This window comes from Chelon labrosus, assembly GCF_963514085.1.
Source record: "Chelon labrosus genome assembly, chromosome: 4".
NCBI classification, from domain to species: domain Eukaryota; kingdom Metazoa; phylum Chordata; class Actinopteri; order Mugiliformes; family Mugilidae; genus Chelon; species Chelon labrosus.
This window is the reverse complement of record NC_140340.1, coordinates 28,824,538-28,840,113: the sequence shown is the minus strand read 5'-3', so window position 1 is coordinate 28,840,113 and position 15,576 is coordinate 28,824,538. Positions and strand designations below refer to the sequence as shown.

General features: G+C 39.6%; 1 protein-coding gene across 1 annotated transcript; it reads right to left on the bottom strand.

The window, feature by feature from the left end:
- Positions 1-1,832: 1,832 nt before the first annotated feature.
- tgm2b (transglutaminase 2b) lies at positions 1,833-13,765 on the bottom strand. Its single transcript, XM_084543384.1, has 13 exons — positions 13,569-13,765; positions 10,661-10,840; positions 9,465-9,683; positions 8,350-8,468; positions 7,761-7,889; positions 7,408-7,585; positions 7,091-7,223; positions 6,040-6,143; positions 5,687-5,926; positions 5,034-5,309; positions 4,795-4,955; positions 4,074-4,210; positions 1,833-3,462 (listed from the first exon to the last, which is right to left on the bottom strand). The coding sequence occupies exons 1-13, from the start codon at positions 13,576-13,578 to the stop codon at positions 3,312-3,314; spliced, it is 2,037 nt and encodes a 678-aa protein (XP_084399510.1). The 5' UTR covers positions 13,579-13,765; the 3' UTR covers positions 1,833-3,311.
- Between the last annotated feature and the right edge of the window lie 1,811 nt (positions 13,766-15,576).

The following is a 15,576-nucleotide window of genomic DNA, read 5'->3' as shown; positions in this document are numbered from 1 at the left end:
ATTTTCTAGGGAGCATAAAGATTGGACTCTGGAGCAATGGAGGAAGGTCATGTGGTCTGATGAGTCCAGATTTACCCTGTTCCAGAGTGATGGGGGGGCATCAGGGTAAGAAGAGAGGCAGATGAAGTGATGCACCCATCATGCCTAGTGTCTACTGTACAAGCCTGTGGGGGCAGTGCTATGATCTGGGGTTGCTGCAAATGCTCAGGTCTAGGTTCAGCAACATTATGTGTCCAAAGAATGAGGTCAGCTGACTACCTGGATATACTGAATGATCAGGTTATTCCATCAATGGATTTTTTCTTCCCTGATGTTCACGGGCATATTCCAAGATGACAATGCCAGGATTCATGGGGCTCAGATTGTGAGTCCAGACCTTATCCCCATTGATAATCTTTGGGATGTGCTGGAGAAGGCTTTGCACAGTGGTCAGACTCTCCATCATCGATACAAGATCTTGGTAAAAAAATCAATGCAACACTGGATGGAAAGAAATCTTGTGACATTGCAGAAGCTTATCGAAACAATGCCACAGTGAATACATGCTGTAATCAAAGCTAAACGCGGTCCAACGAAATATTAGAGTGTGTGACCTTTTTTTTGTCTTTTGGTAGCCACTGCTTTTTGGCCCAGCTGTGTAATTTAAACAGTAAATAAACAAATCACTTAAAAAAATGACACATTCACACTCTCCAGGTAAAAAAAGTTATAAGTAGTGCTTTAAAACAGAAATGTATCTACTAGTAAGAGAGCAATCTCACAAATATACACCTGTACATGTTCTGTACGTTATTCTCCACTGCAAATCCTGTGAATCATATTCAGTGTTGAAATGTTGTGCGTTGCTGCCAGCTACTGTGCAACAGAAATAGTGCACTCTGCAGAACCGTGAGAAGTTTATTTTTGTTCAACACTTATCTGTTTAGCTTTCTGACCAGCAGAGAGCAGCACCTCCTCTGACCTTGGAAAACAGTGGCACACATGCACAAATACTTCCATGTCTACATAGTGCGTCAGCATTGACAGAAAGAAGAAATATAGAAAGTTGAGGATTAGTTTTAATGGCACATTTTGAAGAATGAGGATAAATTAGATCACAATAGCAGCAGTTGTGACTGTACAACAGGAGATGAGTGTCAACAACACAGGTGAGGCACTTTATGATAGGTTTTTGGATTTTTCTTCTCCATTTTGTTTTTATTTGGGCTGTTGCTTGATACCATAGACTGTATAATGATGCCGGAACAGCTTCTCGAAAGTGAAGTGAAAGCATGTGGAGGTACTGGATGGGATTTGGGCCAAACTAAAACACTAAAGTACACGTCAAATACATTTTTTTTCAAGGATGGTTTCTGTCATTTTAGGTAATTAATATAATACTGATGCATTTTTCTAATAAGTTTTGTTTTAGTTTAGTTATTTGACACTATAGAAACAGTGATGACATGTTGTCCATATTTATATACAGTCTATACTTGAAACAGTGACACTTGGATTTTAGACTTCTTGTTGCATGTGTTCTGCGCTCAGGAAAGTGAATGCCTGTGATCATTTGGAGCCATGAGGGTCCCAGAAAAGCTGACAAAAGGGCACAAAGGCCAGGTCTAGCATGCGCCAAAATAGACTACATAATTCAGCAAAACACTGACTGGTAAAATGTAATTTGCTGTTGCTTTGGCCAAGAACTACAAACAACACATTTAAACTTAAATGGAAGTTGTTTGCTGCTGACAAACTTAAGTTTACTTCCATGTCAGCCCACACTCCACATATCCATGTGTAGTGAAGACTTGAGCAGAAGTTTTGTTTTTGACATTTCGTTTTCTTTGTAGAACATTAGGATGTCACAATGAAATTGGAATTTGGCCTTTTGGACATTAACTGTTAACAGTCTTTCATCAACATTTATCAGACTTTTGTCAGAAGCAGTGTATGAGATGCCAAAAATGTGTTTTGTTAGGTCACAGCAACCTTCAACGACCAAAATGGAATCACTTCATCCTAGATTCCAAGTGGATATTTCTCACTCATGAATTTAACTATTTGCCAAAATTAGTTTAATAAGACCACCGTAACCTTTGACCTTTGAACACCAATATCTAATCAGTTCATTCTTGAGCCCAAGTGAGCTGTCCGTGTATTTTTGGTATTTCAAATTTGGTTTGAGACTCTAACATCAAAAAAATAAACAAATAAAAGCTGAATTTCAAGTTAAAAAGCATACACAACTTAAACAAGTTCATTTTCATTGTCCTTTAATATATAAAAAAATGACAACAGAAAGCGAACTAAACAAGAAAACAGCTGTTATTTTATTCATATAAAACCAGGAGTTAGAAAAAGATGGCGATGAAGAAGAAGTTGAACCCGGGGTAAAGGTTTATGGAGTTGGCAGAAAAAAATGAAAAATGAATGGAACATTACGTAACTCATGTAAGATTCTTCGTTTTGAATATAATGAGGAATGAAGGATTTGTAAGTGAGAGGGTTCTTTTTATGGTCTTTTGTACAAAACACACACCTTTCATTGCAGAGGCAGCACAGGCTTGTGAAACAATGATGATGCATATTCCAGGTGCAAGGAGAGAAAGGGTGGATTTTGAGGTGGTAATGCATTTAAAATAAGAACATTATGTCGCTATTATATCCATATGGTGGAATGTGGTGAAACACTGACACAGCCATTTTTCACTGAGGGTGGAAATGAAGGTCATATCCTTCCGCAGAGCAACACTTGCAGGGTTTACAGCTATCAGTGCTGTCTAGCATGATCCCATCAGTACGTAAAATATTCATTATTATTCATGACCAGCCATTGGCGTATTTACACAAATAAAAAATGACAAACACCACACCAGGTGTGACGATGTGCTCAAACGTACAGATCACTGTTACACTGTGAAAATAAATCCATCCTCTCTTTCATGATAAAACAAAGACTGTCTCTGACTCATTGTAACATTATCACATAATGATGGCGCGTTTAACAACACTTGTAATTGTACGCAATGGTACACAGTACTCAAAATGCTAATCATCACTTCAGACTGTAAGAAGAAACAGTACACTTTCTGTTATAAAGTTTTGCATTAACATATTTGACAAAATATTTTTGCTTCAGAGAAAAAAAGTTACACATGTAGATGCACATACAGAGATACAATCGCCAGAAAGCAATTCAATTCTAATGAATTTTAGATTTAAAAAAAAATGTATGTATTAAACTATGTGTGCAAAACAGTGTGCTTTTGCTAATGTTTATATAGCTTAACAGTAAACAGCTGTTTATTGGCTGAACAGGTTGAAAGGCTTTATTTTCCAATAATGACGTTTCTGTATCCCTTGACGTGACACAGCTTGTTACTGTCAAAGTCGACCACCAGCTTTCTCAGCCCAGAATGGGTGGGAGTGAAGTAGATTTTTACCTTAGCGTCTTCCCCGGGTCCCACCGACGAGCCAAGCCTGTAGGGTAAATATTTAGATATTAACCCAGGAAGAGCAATCAAGAGGATTTTATCACAGTCCTCTGATTTCATAAATATTTAGACGATCAGTTACTTCAGATGACAAACTCATGATACTTATGACTATGTATGGAAACAATTCAAATGCAACTGAGGTGTTTGAGCTGCTCGGCAGAAAAGTTTGGCCACAATAGCTGTGGCCATGGATCATGCAGTCATGCAGTCAGACACCCACGATTCCATTTATTTAACTGACTGAAGCATACAAACAGATTTATGCAGAATTACTATTGAACAGTAAGAAGACACTGCTCTAGTAATTCATCTCTCTATATATACTGTAAGATCCAGAAACTGTGCTGTGGGCTCCTGTCCAGATTAAACAGCAGCACATCCAGCCGGACATCTGGATGCTGTACCAAGACCAGGGCAACATATGGTTGAACAAAATAACACAGATTTCAGGATGTGGAAGTCAAATGGGGAAGAAACGTTTCCATTACACACATTGATACTGATTGCTGAAAGCCAAATTATCTATTCACATGCTTTACATGTGTTTGAGTGACTCTAATGACTTCTACTTGGATAACAAGGCACTCATACAACCTCTCAGAGATGATGCATCCCCCGGTCAGATTGGCCCCCTCGATGCTGAAGCAGCAGTTCTCCAGTGGTTCTGGCAGAGGGTTCTGGAGGGTGATCTCCGCAGCCAGCTTCCTATTCTCCTTTGGTTCACCGAGGATCTGTTGTTAATCAAAGTCTCACATTAAGTACAGTGCACTTTTGCATGGGCCACACAACTCACAGAAACACAGGAATACTCTTACAGCGCTTCATGAGGTAATACAGTTTCAGGTAATACACGATTACAGTATGGTAGCACTTCTACGGTTTGCTATTCTTTGGCTGACATTTGGGCTTCTAAGAACGTCAACAGACTTTAAGAGAACCAGCCAATGCCATGCTTTTACTTACACACTAGCCATTTGCTGTCCTGTCACAGTAAAGACCAGAAACAAAGACTGATCCCATTGATATGCCCAAAAAATTACGACCACTCATAGATAAAGCAAATAAGCAAATAACACTGATTTTCTCATAACAGAGGTGCATGACAAGGCCTGGGGCATAGTAGATGGTTAAGACAGCAGGATCTTTGATATGACAAGACATCTGCATCGCTGGAACAGAAAGGCATGCGGGGTGCTCCAAATGTGCCGTGCTGACTATATGTGCATACTGACAAACATCCAAGCAGGGACAAAACATGGACCAGAGGCATGGGCTTAGTAGAACCACCCATTTTGTTGAATTTCACAGTACTCACTCTGACTTTGATGTCAGGATTTTCCAGAACAATGTTTCTCGTCGCCAGTGTTGCCTCTCCAGTGGCGTAGTCTAATAGCAAAGCCGCCAGACGGATTAAGTTGTCCTCGGTGAGTAGGCCACCGTACTTGGAGTAGTTCAGCCTTAGAGGAATTCGCCTCTCTAGAAGAAGAACATATTTTAAACTATACATATTTAAAATATTATTCTCATGTAATTACTACAGGTGAGTTGTCTCACCTGCTCCTGGAGACAGCTCAACATTGAGCAGATCTTTAAAGCCACAGTTCTCTCCCAGAATCCCATTGTAGGACATAGCACACGACCCAAACACCAGACGACACTTCTTCTCGCTTTGCGTGTTGTTAGTGACCACAGCAAACACGTCGAAGTCGCAGCCCTTCCTCATGTCCGATGTCACTTTGATAGTGAGGTGTAGGCCGTGATTCTGCTGCTGCTGGAGCAGCTTGTTTTGGTGGTCGGCCTTCTTGAATGCCTCCCGCTCTTCGTCAGAACCTGAGAATAAGGAAGTAAACGTGTTGCCGTGAGTAACAGTAGCTACAAACTTTAAGCCTGAATCTTCTACAGTATTTTTGAGATTATAAATGGTCTATCAATACTGTAAATGTGACCTTCTTAAGCTAGTTAAAAATTTACTTTTATGAACATTAGCAGCACAAATGCTGATATTTAATGTATAGTTAAACAACTACTGGCCTTGGTTTGTTTGCTGGTTATACTATATATGAAAGGTTTATATATAGTGGGACATATTTTATGGTGTGTTTATGTACAATAACGTATTTATGATAAAAAATAATCAGATCAAGTTCTATACAGAATAGTTTCTATTCTATTATTGTTAAACATGTATATCCACCAGTACTCATTACCTTCAGGGTACTTGTAGAGATGAGTGATGTCCTCTCTGGCATCACTGCCAACACTCTTGGTGCTGATCTTTTGGCCCACTACTGTAGTGGTGATGACCTTCGATGTGTTGCCGTCTCTTTTCTTCATGAACGTGATGACATCAGCATTGACCTCGGCAAAAACAAAGGGTGCGTCGTACTTGAACGTGAGCTCGCCCTCCTTGATGGCCCTGAGAGGAACCGGGCCACAGCAATACACTCCTAAAGGAAGGGGAAAAATTAAGGAGCAAAAATTTGTTAGGTCATCTTGCTTGATAAAAACAAAAACTATAATTTTACCGGTTCATTAATGCTGAGTGTTTTTTTTTTTTTACCTTCACTCTTCTCCTGAGGTGTGGGGTCACTGGCCTGCCAGCCGTTAAAGTCAGGTTTAAAGTCAGGCCTGGTCATCCAGCTCTCAACCCAGCAGTGATAGTTCCTGCAGAAACAATGAGCAGCATCAGCTGTTATGCTCTGATTATTATACCTAACCTAACTCCAAAGCAAATCCTTACAGTTTGTCTACATTTCAGTGAGTAATCCAAATGATCTGAAATGCTTCTAATTTCTATTGAATCATTAGAAAATGTCTGTTGCCCTTCTTTTAATATTACACTAACCTTTTCAAATAACTCACAGTAATCAGCTAGTTCTTCTCAAGTCTTCTTGGAATTAATTTAAACACATTTTTTTAGAATGTGTTATATTATGGCAGGCTCTCCATTATCCTGCCTGCTACAGCAGTATAACAACCACTTATAAACAAAAGCATTACGGCCCCCATCTAATGTGCTGTTGGTCTGTTGCGGTGCCAGTAAAACAAGCAGTAGTATGGACTTTACAGGTCCATGGTGCTTTGTGGTATCTTGCACCAAAATCCTTTGCAGGTTGGAGCTGCTGCAGATCAGATTAGTCACTAACCATAGTCAAATCTGTCAAGGTAACTCAGGTCTTTACTCATAGTCCTGTCTAGTGCATCCAGTGCATTGAATACAAGAATTAACTGTTCATTAAATATTTAATATATCCCTGGCATGCACACTGGTTGCAAGATACTCAGCATTATTTGATTTACTTGTGAGTGGTCATTATGTTTTGGGTATTGCTGTACATACATGTAGTGATTTATTTTAAACTGGCTGTTGTAACTTGCTAACTGCTGATTCAGATAAATATTGTTTTAAATTTCTGTAAATTTTTTCTCCAAAAACATTCATTTAAAATTTTTGTTTTAGAAAGCTGCAAGAAGTGTGTGCTAGGTGCGCCAATAAAAGCAGTTCACACTGTGTGTTGTGATTCCTCAGCTCTCCATATCTCACGGTGCAGTAAGTTAGCATGACCTTAGTAAATACGTCAAACTGTCGTTATTCTCAAAAGAGTTCTAACCATATCATCTCCTTGGATTGAATGAGGTCTCCATTTTCATCGACGTAGCGTTCAATCACCAGGTTGCTGTTGGTGTCATGGGCAGACAGGTAGTTGGTGACGACTCGGCAGGGGATGCCCAAGGCTCTAGAAACTGACAGGGCAATAAAAACAACTTGCTGGGAATAATGAAAATTAAAAGAGGATAATGCACCTAAATGTCCATCATAACTGTGTGTATACATACAGTATATAGAATGTTGTGTTATGTCTGCTTGTGTCTATTCAAGCGTGTTTTCTAGAGATAGGCTACCAAGCTCGTTTCTGTGCTATCTTACCCGAGCAGGCCACAGCAGCAAACACCCAGCACTGTCCGTAGCGAACAGGCTGACAGGCTTGTGTGTCCCAGTTACGTAGAATCTCCACACTGCCTTTCCAGAACAAGGGGCTCACACCTCCTTCATAGTTATCTGTCCATTTTCCTAGCAAAACCCCCTTGTCATCATTACAATTCACCTGCCAGGCAAAAGAGAGGATTGTAAAACATATTTTCACATATTAAATAAGTGTTTTCTGTTTAGGTTTCAGCCGTGCTTTTGGCAAAACATACATTAAAAAACATTCATTCAAATAAACAGAAAGACATATCCCTGAACAGAGAACAACTTCAACAATCAGAAACAGGACATACCATGGCGCTCAGCACTCGGGACACATAGATGGGATTTCTTCTCCCTGAGTAGTCTTTGCCAGGATTCCTTAAACATTTAGGATTCATGTCCAGAATCCTCAGACAGACATCCAGGATTCCACTTTCAAACTGTACCCCAAAAAAACATGTGACTGCTGGTTAGTTGTTTGTCAGCAATTAAAATATATAAGTGGAAAAGTAACGAGAGGGAGATCCAGTCAAATATTAGTGTGTCTTTTTTGAAAACCTTCCAACAAAAACAGCCATAAATACACAGCTAATTGGACGTTTATATCTGCCATGCTGCAAAGCTCCAACAGCTGCGGTAGTAATGCTGTAGTAGTGCAAGTTTAATCAGAGTATAATCCAGTATAAAAGAAAAGGTTCTCTTTTTCAGAACCACACTGTCACATTGTCAGATAAATATGTCAAAATAGTCTTTATGCAACACATGATGAACCTGATAAGTGGACATTTTCTTGTTATCAGTGTAAGCATAATCCAAACTCCTTCCCCACCCTGGCACAATGCCGGCTTGTCTGTGCTTAAAATGAAGTGAGGCTGACAGCGTCAGTGTTGGTGTTGGTACCTGGCCAAAGTTCCAGGGAGTTGGTACAGGATATTTGTAGCTGCCCCGAAAGATGATTCCATCCTGAGACAAGACATACTCTGCCAAACTCTGCTCATTGTCCATATATACTGCATCTCCTGTTGGAAAGAAATGTCTTAATACACGTCCTAACTGGAACATTACTGATGAGTAGCGCTCTTAATGTCTTAGAGACTAAAATCACTGTTAGAAATCATGTTTTAGTATAGTATTGTAATTGTGTAATTGAAAATGTGCATGCTTATTTCCTTTCTTTTAAAGAGAAACAATTACCAAGAGGTAATGGTAAGAGGCCACTCTTATATCCTTCCATCCTATGTTAAACCAAAAGCTAATGATATTAGTTTAATACAAAGATTTTTAAAATTATTTTTTTTTTATTTACATTTTATTACAAGTAATTACAATGTTACAGCTCAATTGCATGTTGTTTGGCAACCTCACTGTGGTGAGAGACTTTAGACCCAATCAGCAATATAAATCCTAGTAAAATAAGTCTGCAATGTTAAATAATATTTTTCCACAAAAAACAGTTCAATGTTTGAGTGTCTTTATGTGATATGCCGTGCATAATACATCACCTATGTGCCAGAATATGGCCGAACAATGACAAAAAGTTGTTTTGCAGTTATACTTGATGTTATACTTGATATTTTTAGCTTGTCATTTGCTGGAAAACAATAAAAAAATGTTGATGACTCATCCTGCACCAGGGGGCGTATGCTAATTCTGTGTTCAATCCAACGCTTTCTCAGTTTTTTTACTTCCCATCCTGCCCCATGTGTCTCTGCATCTTAACTTAATGTGCATTAAAAGGTGGTAGTAGGTGAATTTCAGTACTTCCCTCTGTTTCCATTCTTTATGCTAACCTGAACTAACTGGCTGCTGGTTGAAGCAACTGCTTCCCAAAATATTAAACTGTTGCTTACAGTCACTGAACTAAATATAACTGTTCTGCTACATGATCTTGCTGGCACTGCTGCTGAGTAACTTTTATCCTTAGCCCACTCTAATGTGAAACATGATCATTAAACCATTTTCTATCTACACAAGATCCACTGCATGACAGCTTGACGCATGGTCTGTTTACACACCTGGGCACCAGGGGTTAAAGAGCAGAATGAAGTCAATCCTCGCTGACTGGCCCAGGCTCAGTGTGTAGCGGCCTATAGGTGCGTCAGGGGCAGAGCAGAGGGACAGGGCAACCATGTCGCCGGGTGGACTGGTGACAGTGGCGCTCCAGCGGGAAGTGTCAATGTTGGCAGACAGACCAAAGGAGGCCCTGGTGCCATACTGCTCGGAGGGCTGGGGACCTGCATGTAAGGGTAAATAAAGTCAGGAGCTTGAGAGTCTGAGAGAAAACTGAAGTATTATTGTCTGGGGAACAAAACTCACGTTTTTTTTTCAGCCTTTGCTAAATTTATTTCAATTATCTTAGGAACCTATCCTCATGCATGGATTGCATAATTGTGTTATTTATACCATATGTCATGGATTTTTGGTAAGTTATACAAACTTGAAATCATTTGTGCTCATCTCGGTCCAAAAAAGTGAACTCTTTGACATCTTTTACTCAATGCAGTCAAGTAAAGTGAGCGCAGTGTTTCCTTTCTGGTGCTCCAACATGGATCCATTGACATATAGTAGACTTTCAAAGGCTGATAATGTTATCTATGATTATACATATGTCTTCCTGTTGGCAAGCAACATTTCCTGTGTAAAGAGTTGCACGGTGGCGTGCAGCGGTTTCCTCCTACTCCTCACAAGATGTTAATCCAAATATTAAAAGAGGTGAAGAGACAGATAAATTTCATTGTTACAGTACAATACACTTTCTGGAGCTCTTAACATAACAGTAAAGTCAATTTACACTGGAAGAATTATGAGGAAGGACTTAGTGTCAACAATGAAAAAAAACAACTTAACCTTGCAGCTACCGTAAGTATCCTTAATGTGAAAGCCAGTAGGGGTATCATTCATGACATAACAAGGGAAAACTACTTCCCTTTCCTTTCCATCAACATTGTCCTTTCCCTTCTCATGTTTGAGTAGGTAGAAAATAAGCAGAAACACACAGTAATAGGTGGAGGTTCCGGCAAGCCCCTAACTTCCTGAATGTAAGGACATAGCCACAAGACTTGTCTTTCAGCATTCACCCACTCAGTTTTCACATTTTTGAAGTTTAGCATTGCACTCGAAGAAATGCCAGAAGAAAAATCATAACGTATCTTAACATAAGACAAAACATACAGTACATTACAAGAATTACTCTTGGCAAAAGAAGGAGCACCTGTTTCTGCAACAAAGTCAAGAGAGCTGACGCCAGGTTGGTAACATCCAGAGCGAAGGTACAGGCTGATGGTGAACGGCTGGCCTCTCCTCACGATGAGACGATCGACACCGTTGAGATCAGTACGATGGTCAGTGTTGTTAAACAGACACTCAAGGTTCCATCGTTCAATGTCCAGAGCTAAAACGAAGGAATAAAACACCGAAATACATCTCAGTAAAAGAAGTAGCTACAGTATGGAATTAGATAAAAAAAAATGTAATGCTAATTTTTTACATTTGCTGTATTTAATGCTACAATGTAGCAATAAAACAGAACATAGAATTTGTGAAGTTTATACGTCGTAATAATTTAATAGGAAAACTATTTTGTATACATACATCTTTTGATGGAGCACTTAAAAGGCCCCAACACAGTGTTATGTTGTAACCCTTGTCGTCTCGGTACAGAAGAATGCATATTTACTAAAACATTTATTTTTTTCTGGTCTATTAACTAGAAAACTGCCATTTTTATTAAACAATAAAACTTTTTTATTGTGACTTCACTTTCCTGGCTGACTCAAAAAATAGAAGGGTTAAATGCTTGTTGAGGTTTACTCTCTCTTAAAGAGGCCTTGATAAAACTGTGGACTGTATGATGTGCCCTATTTATGTATGGTTAGATAATTTAGACTGGTGACTGGTCTCTTTGTACTGATTTAACAGGAGGTAAACACTGTCAGACAGACACTCCCTGCACACTCCCACTGTTTCTCCCTGAGGATCGTGACTAAGAGAATCCCACCCCCTGATTTCCTGTTTTTAGGAAAACCTCCTAAGGGTCCTCCTGCTGCTGTGTAACTGCAGATTAGGTTACTTTGTGAGACGTCAGTAGGTTAACCTCTATTATGTTTGGTATTAAGAAAAGCCCAGGATGAGAGCAAAAGGCGGTGGTGGTGTTGGTCATGTTGGTGGGGGTGGTGTTGAGGCTGGGCTAGACATGAGTAAACAAAGACTACGCTGTAAAGACTTCCTGCTGTTTTACATGAAGTCATGGGGGATCATTCCTCACAATTTTTAACAGCTTTGTTTTACTGATCATGACCTCGGTCTAGGTTTTAACCGAAGACATTAGTTCTGGCGCTGTGTGAAGTGGCAGCCTGTTATTGCGGCTCCGTCTTCGTCTTTTTTTTATCTTTATGTATCTTGCACTTTTGTTCCCTGCACCCTAATTTCCCCACGGGCATAAATAAAGTCCTGTCTTATCTTATCTTATCTTATCTAAGACAAGTTAGAGTTGGGTCGCCCTATTCTTGAGCAGCTAGAGATTGTAGTCAAAGAGTTTTGTTTCTTGGTCTGTGGATACTATCAAGCAATTTTAGCATTGCACTGGAACACAGTTGTTGTTTAACTGTTTACTGAGGAACCATATGGAGAAGAAAGTTTAACTTTAAAGGCAAGAGAATCCAATAAAACAGACCCCCAGATTACAGAATGTGAAAACAATTACTTAGATTAAGAACATATGAATGTCTTGTGTGACCCAAAGCGTGCAAAACAAACAGGCTAGTGGTGCAAGTGACATCATCCTTTCTGATTTGATTTGGGGGCCAGTGGATATAAAAGAATATTCAACAGCGCAACAGAATGTGTTGTTAAAAGGGAAGCAGCTGCGGTATGCCAGATGGCATGCATGTTTAAAGCTAAACTGAATGCATGTCACCAGTTTGCACTTTATTCTGTAGGGTTACATAACTTTTACACAGAAAAACAGCATAGTTCTCCAATATGAAATGCAGAGAGATTCCTGAGCCCTGATCCTGCCTCCTGCTCCCACTCTGCCAACCATGAGCCACATCTCAGAGGCTCAGTCTCAGTAGCGGCACTGAGGCCAGTCTGAGCCTTATAAGGAAATTAAAACAGAATCTAGCTGGTGAAAACTGGGTAATGGCTGGTACAGTAAATACTATTTTAATCCTGGAAAAATAAACATGCAAACACTGAAGTAAAAGAACTCTTCAGTCTTTGAGGTAACACCCATGCGGACTTTAGGTCTCCATCATGAGCACCTTCAATTTAAAGTGAATGCTTTGTACCTGTTTGTATGCTGGAAAACAGGCGTCATTGATGACGGTGGTGTCAGGATGTTCAACAAGGGTTTGTTCATATTTGCTTTTAGTTGCTTCGAAGAACTCCAGTAAATATGGAGAATGAATATACAGACTGACAAAAAAAACATTTTTGTATGCCTGTTTTACAAAACAGACTCCAACGGCCACCCTCAGATATTTTTGGTATGCTACACCTTTTGACTTCGCACACAGGTGAACAATTCTGAACCTTCGGTGAGCAAACCTGGACGCCCGACACGCCATCTGAGGGGCTTTGAACGCCTTCACAGCAAACCATTTGTAGGGCAGTGTGTGTGTGCATGCCTATAAAGTGGAAGCTCCGGCTGCTCTTGGCTGCTATTATAAGTGGTAACGTCCCAGGGCAGCTATCGTCTGCTCAAACATGAGGGTGAAACATTTTTTGGATGCATAGGTCTTCAGACCTCTAATGAAAGTCTTGCTCGAGGCAGCATTCACCACAGCTGGCGGCCTGACACCTTAAGACAGTGTGCCTGGAGCATGCTCAGTGACAACAAGAGACCTTAAGTGAAAGTTTGACCTCCCTAAAACAAAACTAGTTAGACAGCCACTTAACAAACACACTGAGAGTTACATGCAAAGTAAAAATGAAACATTCCCATTGGACACGGTGTTAAAAAAAAAATACACACATTAATTACACACGAACTGACTAGACTAAGCCAATTAAGAATGTATTACATTTTTGTGATGCTTTTTCACTATTTAGTTAAAACTTTTACCAGACAAGCCATTCAATTATTTTGAAACCACGAAAGAAGTAGGAGTCCAGCTTACCTTGAGCCATGACTCCTGGTTTTCTCTTTGACTCAAATGTGTGTTGATTTTTTTCAGTGAATCTCCAGTTCAGAGTGACTCCTGCGTCTCTCTCTGCAGCGGTGTCGGTCTTATTTGTAGTCCTCCTCGTGCTAGACAGTCTGGTGGTGGGCGTGACGCGCGACGTAAAAAAAAAAAAAAGAAAAAAGGGAAGACTTAGCGTAAGATACAGTAAGTGCTGTTGTGTGTTTCCAAGGAATTAGAAGCACATTTTCTGTGAAGTAATATGGAGCTGTCGAAACAGAAGAATGTACAGCCCAGTGAAAAGACACATGCATAGCTCGCTGCCCTGCGCAAAAATGCTTTGTCGTTATCAAATAATAATAGTCAGAATCATAATAATTTATGTCTAATAGGTAACATGTTATTTCATTATTACGTGCATGGCCAGTGGAGTTGCTTTTAATGTCTTTTATTAATCCGCTGCTGAAAATAGTCCCCAGAAAACACTGATTTTACTCCCTTTAGTTTATATCTGCTTCACACAAAAGTGGTCATCTATGTTCGGAAAACACTGAGAGAGGGCTTGTTAATTATCATAAAAAGAAGTAGTTCATAGTGATGAACACACTGAAAAACAGACAGTTTTTGTACTTTTTTTTTTCATTTGTTGGAAGGAAAAGAAGATAATAAAATTTGACCTGTCTTTCAAGAAACCTGTAAATCATGTCAGCTGTTCATAGCTGGTGCACTGCATTACATACACTTGCCAGCTCATTAGGTACACGCATGAAAACGAAGGAATTCTAAATCCCTGAATCTTCTCTATATCCTACGTTCATGAAGGTTATGGTATTCAGGATTAGTTTAAAATAACAGAGAGAGCTGTTGACTCAACTGTATTTTCATTTTGGAGGCTGTGGTTGTAGTACCACTGAAATGTATTGGGTTGTAAAAATAACAGAAGCGTGTTGGTGCACATGTTTCTATTATTTTGACAGGTCATTTTAGTCAAACACCACAAACTAAATCCTCCAAAATGATCACACAGTTGAATTTCTATCTATCTTTCATTATAACAGTCATGAAGGGTGATTTACTGTACGTCTGTTATATTAGAATATATTCATTTTCATAGTGTATGTAATCAACTGGCCCGATGACAGCTGACACCCCCCATGACCCTACACAGGACAAGTGGTTACAGAAGATGAATGAATGAAGATGTAATCAGCTGGCAAGTGGTCCTTTATAATCTGCACACAAAGCTTTTAGAGAATCTTGGCATGGCAAAGAAAATTTGTATTAGTATGTGGGTGAAAAATAATTGCACAAACTGCTTTTGAGGTCACTGCTAAAGATTTGTTGTTTCTTCCTTGGCATGTGAGATAAATCTTCTGCCTTGAGCTCTCCAGCTTGACTCTTGTCTCCACAGCTGGGCGTTATGTCAGGAGAGTAAAATTCAGTCATCAAAGTCAGATATTGAGCCAAAATCAGCACACTTCAAATCCCCACAGCAGTCATGGCTAACTCAGAAAAACAATATCAGCAGGACCAGGATGACAAGGGAAAGTGAGTATGTCATGCTAAGTCAGCTTTAAAGAATAAAGATCATGAACACATCACTATCATCACTATAAACAAAAAAAAAAAAAAATCCACACTGTATGGGACGGCTGTGATTTCTGGCACAGCTGCGTGTTGAACTAATGGCTCTACATTCCAGTTGTTAAACATTTGTTGACCCTGACATGTGTTTTGTTGAACGAGCCACTGAATCACAAGCCAGGCTGGCCCAATTAGTTCCAGAGATAGTTCTAGTGAAGCGATGTGAGTGTGTCCTTTGACGTACTGTAAAGGATCAGTAACATGGGAAGCAGAAGCTGAAATTCTTTTTTAGACATTTAGTATTGTGGCTAAGGGACATGTATCTATGGACAGAGTTAAAAGATGAAATACATCTGTAACATACACTGATCATGCATAACATTATGACCACCTTCCTAATATTGTGTACGTCTCCCTTGTG

What these genes read in the sequence shown, in the direction of transcription:
- tgm2b (XM_084543384.1), bottom strand. An exon ending in CTCCCTGGAACTTTGGCCAG is followed by an intron (nt 7,890 to 8,349) that starts GTACCAACACCA and finishes TTTGGGGTACAG; the next exon opens with TTTGAAAGTGGAATCCTGGA. An exon ending in TGAGCTGTCTCCAGGAGCAG is followed by an intron (nt 4,956 to 5,033) that starts GTGAGACAACTC and finishes TTCTTCTTCTAG; the next exon opens with AGAGGCGAATTCCTCTAAGG.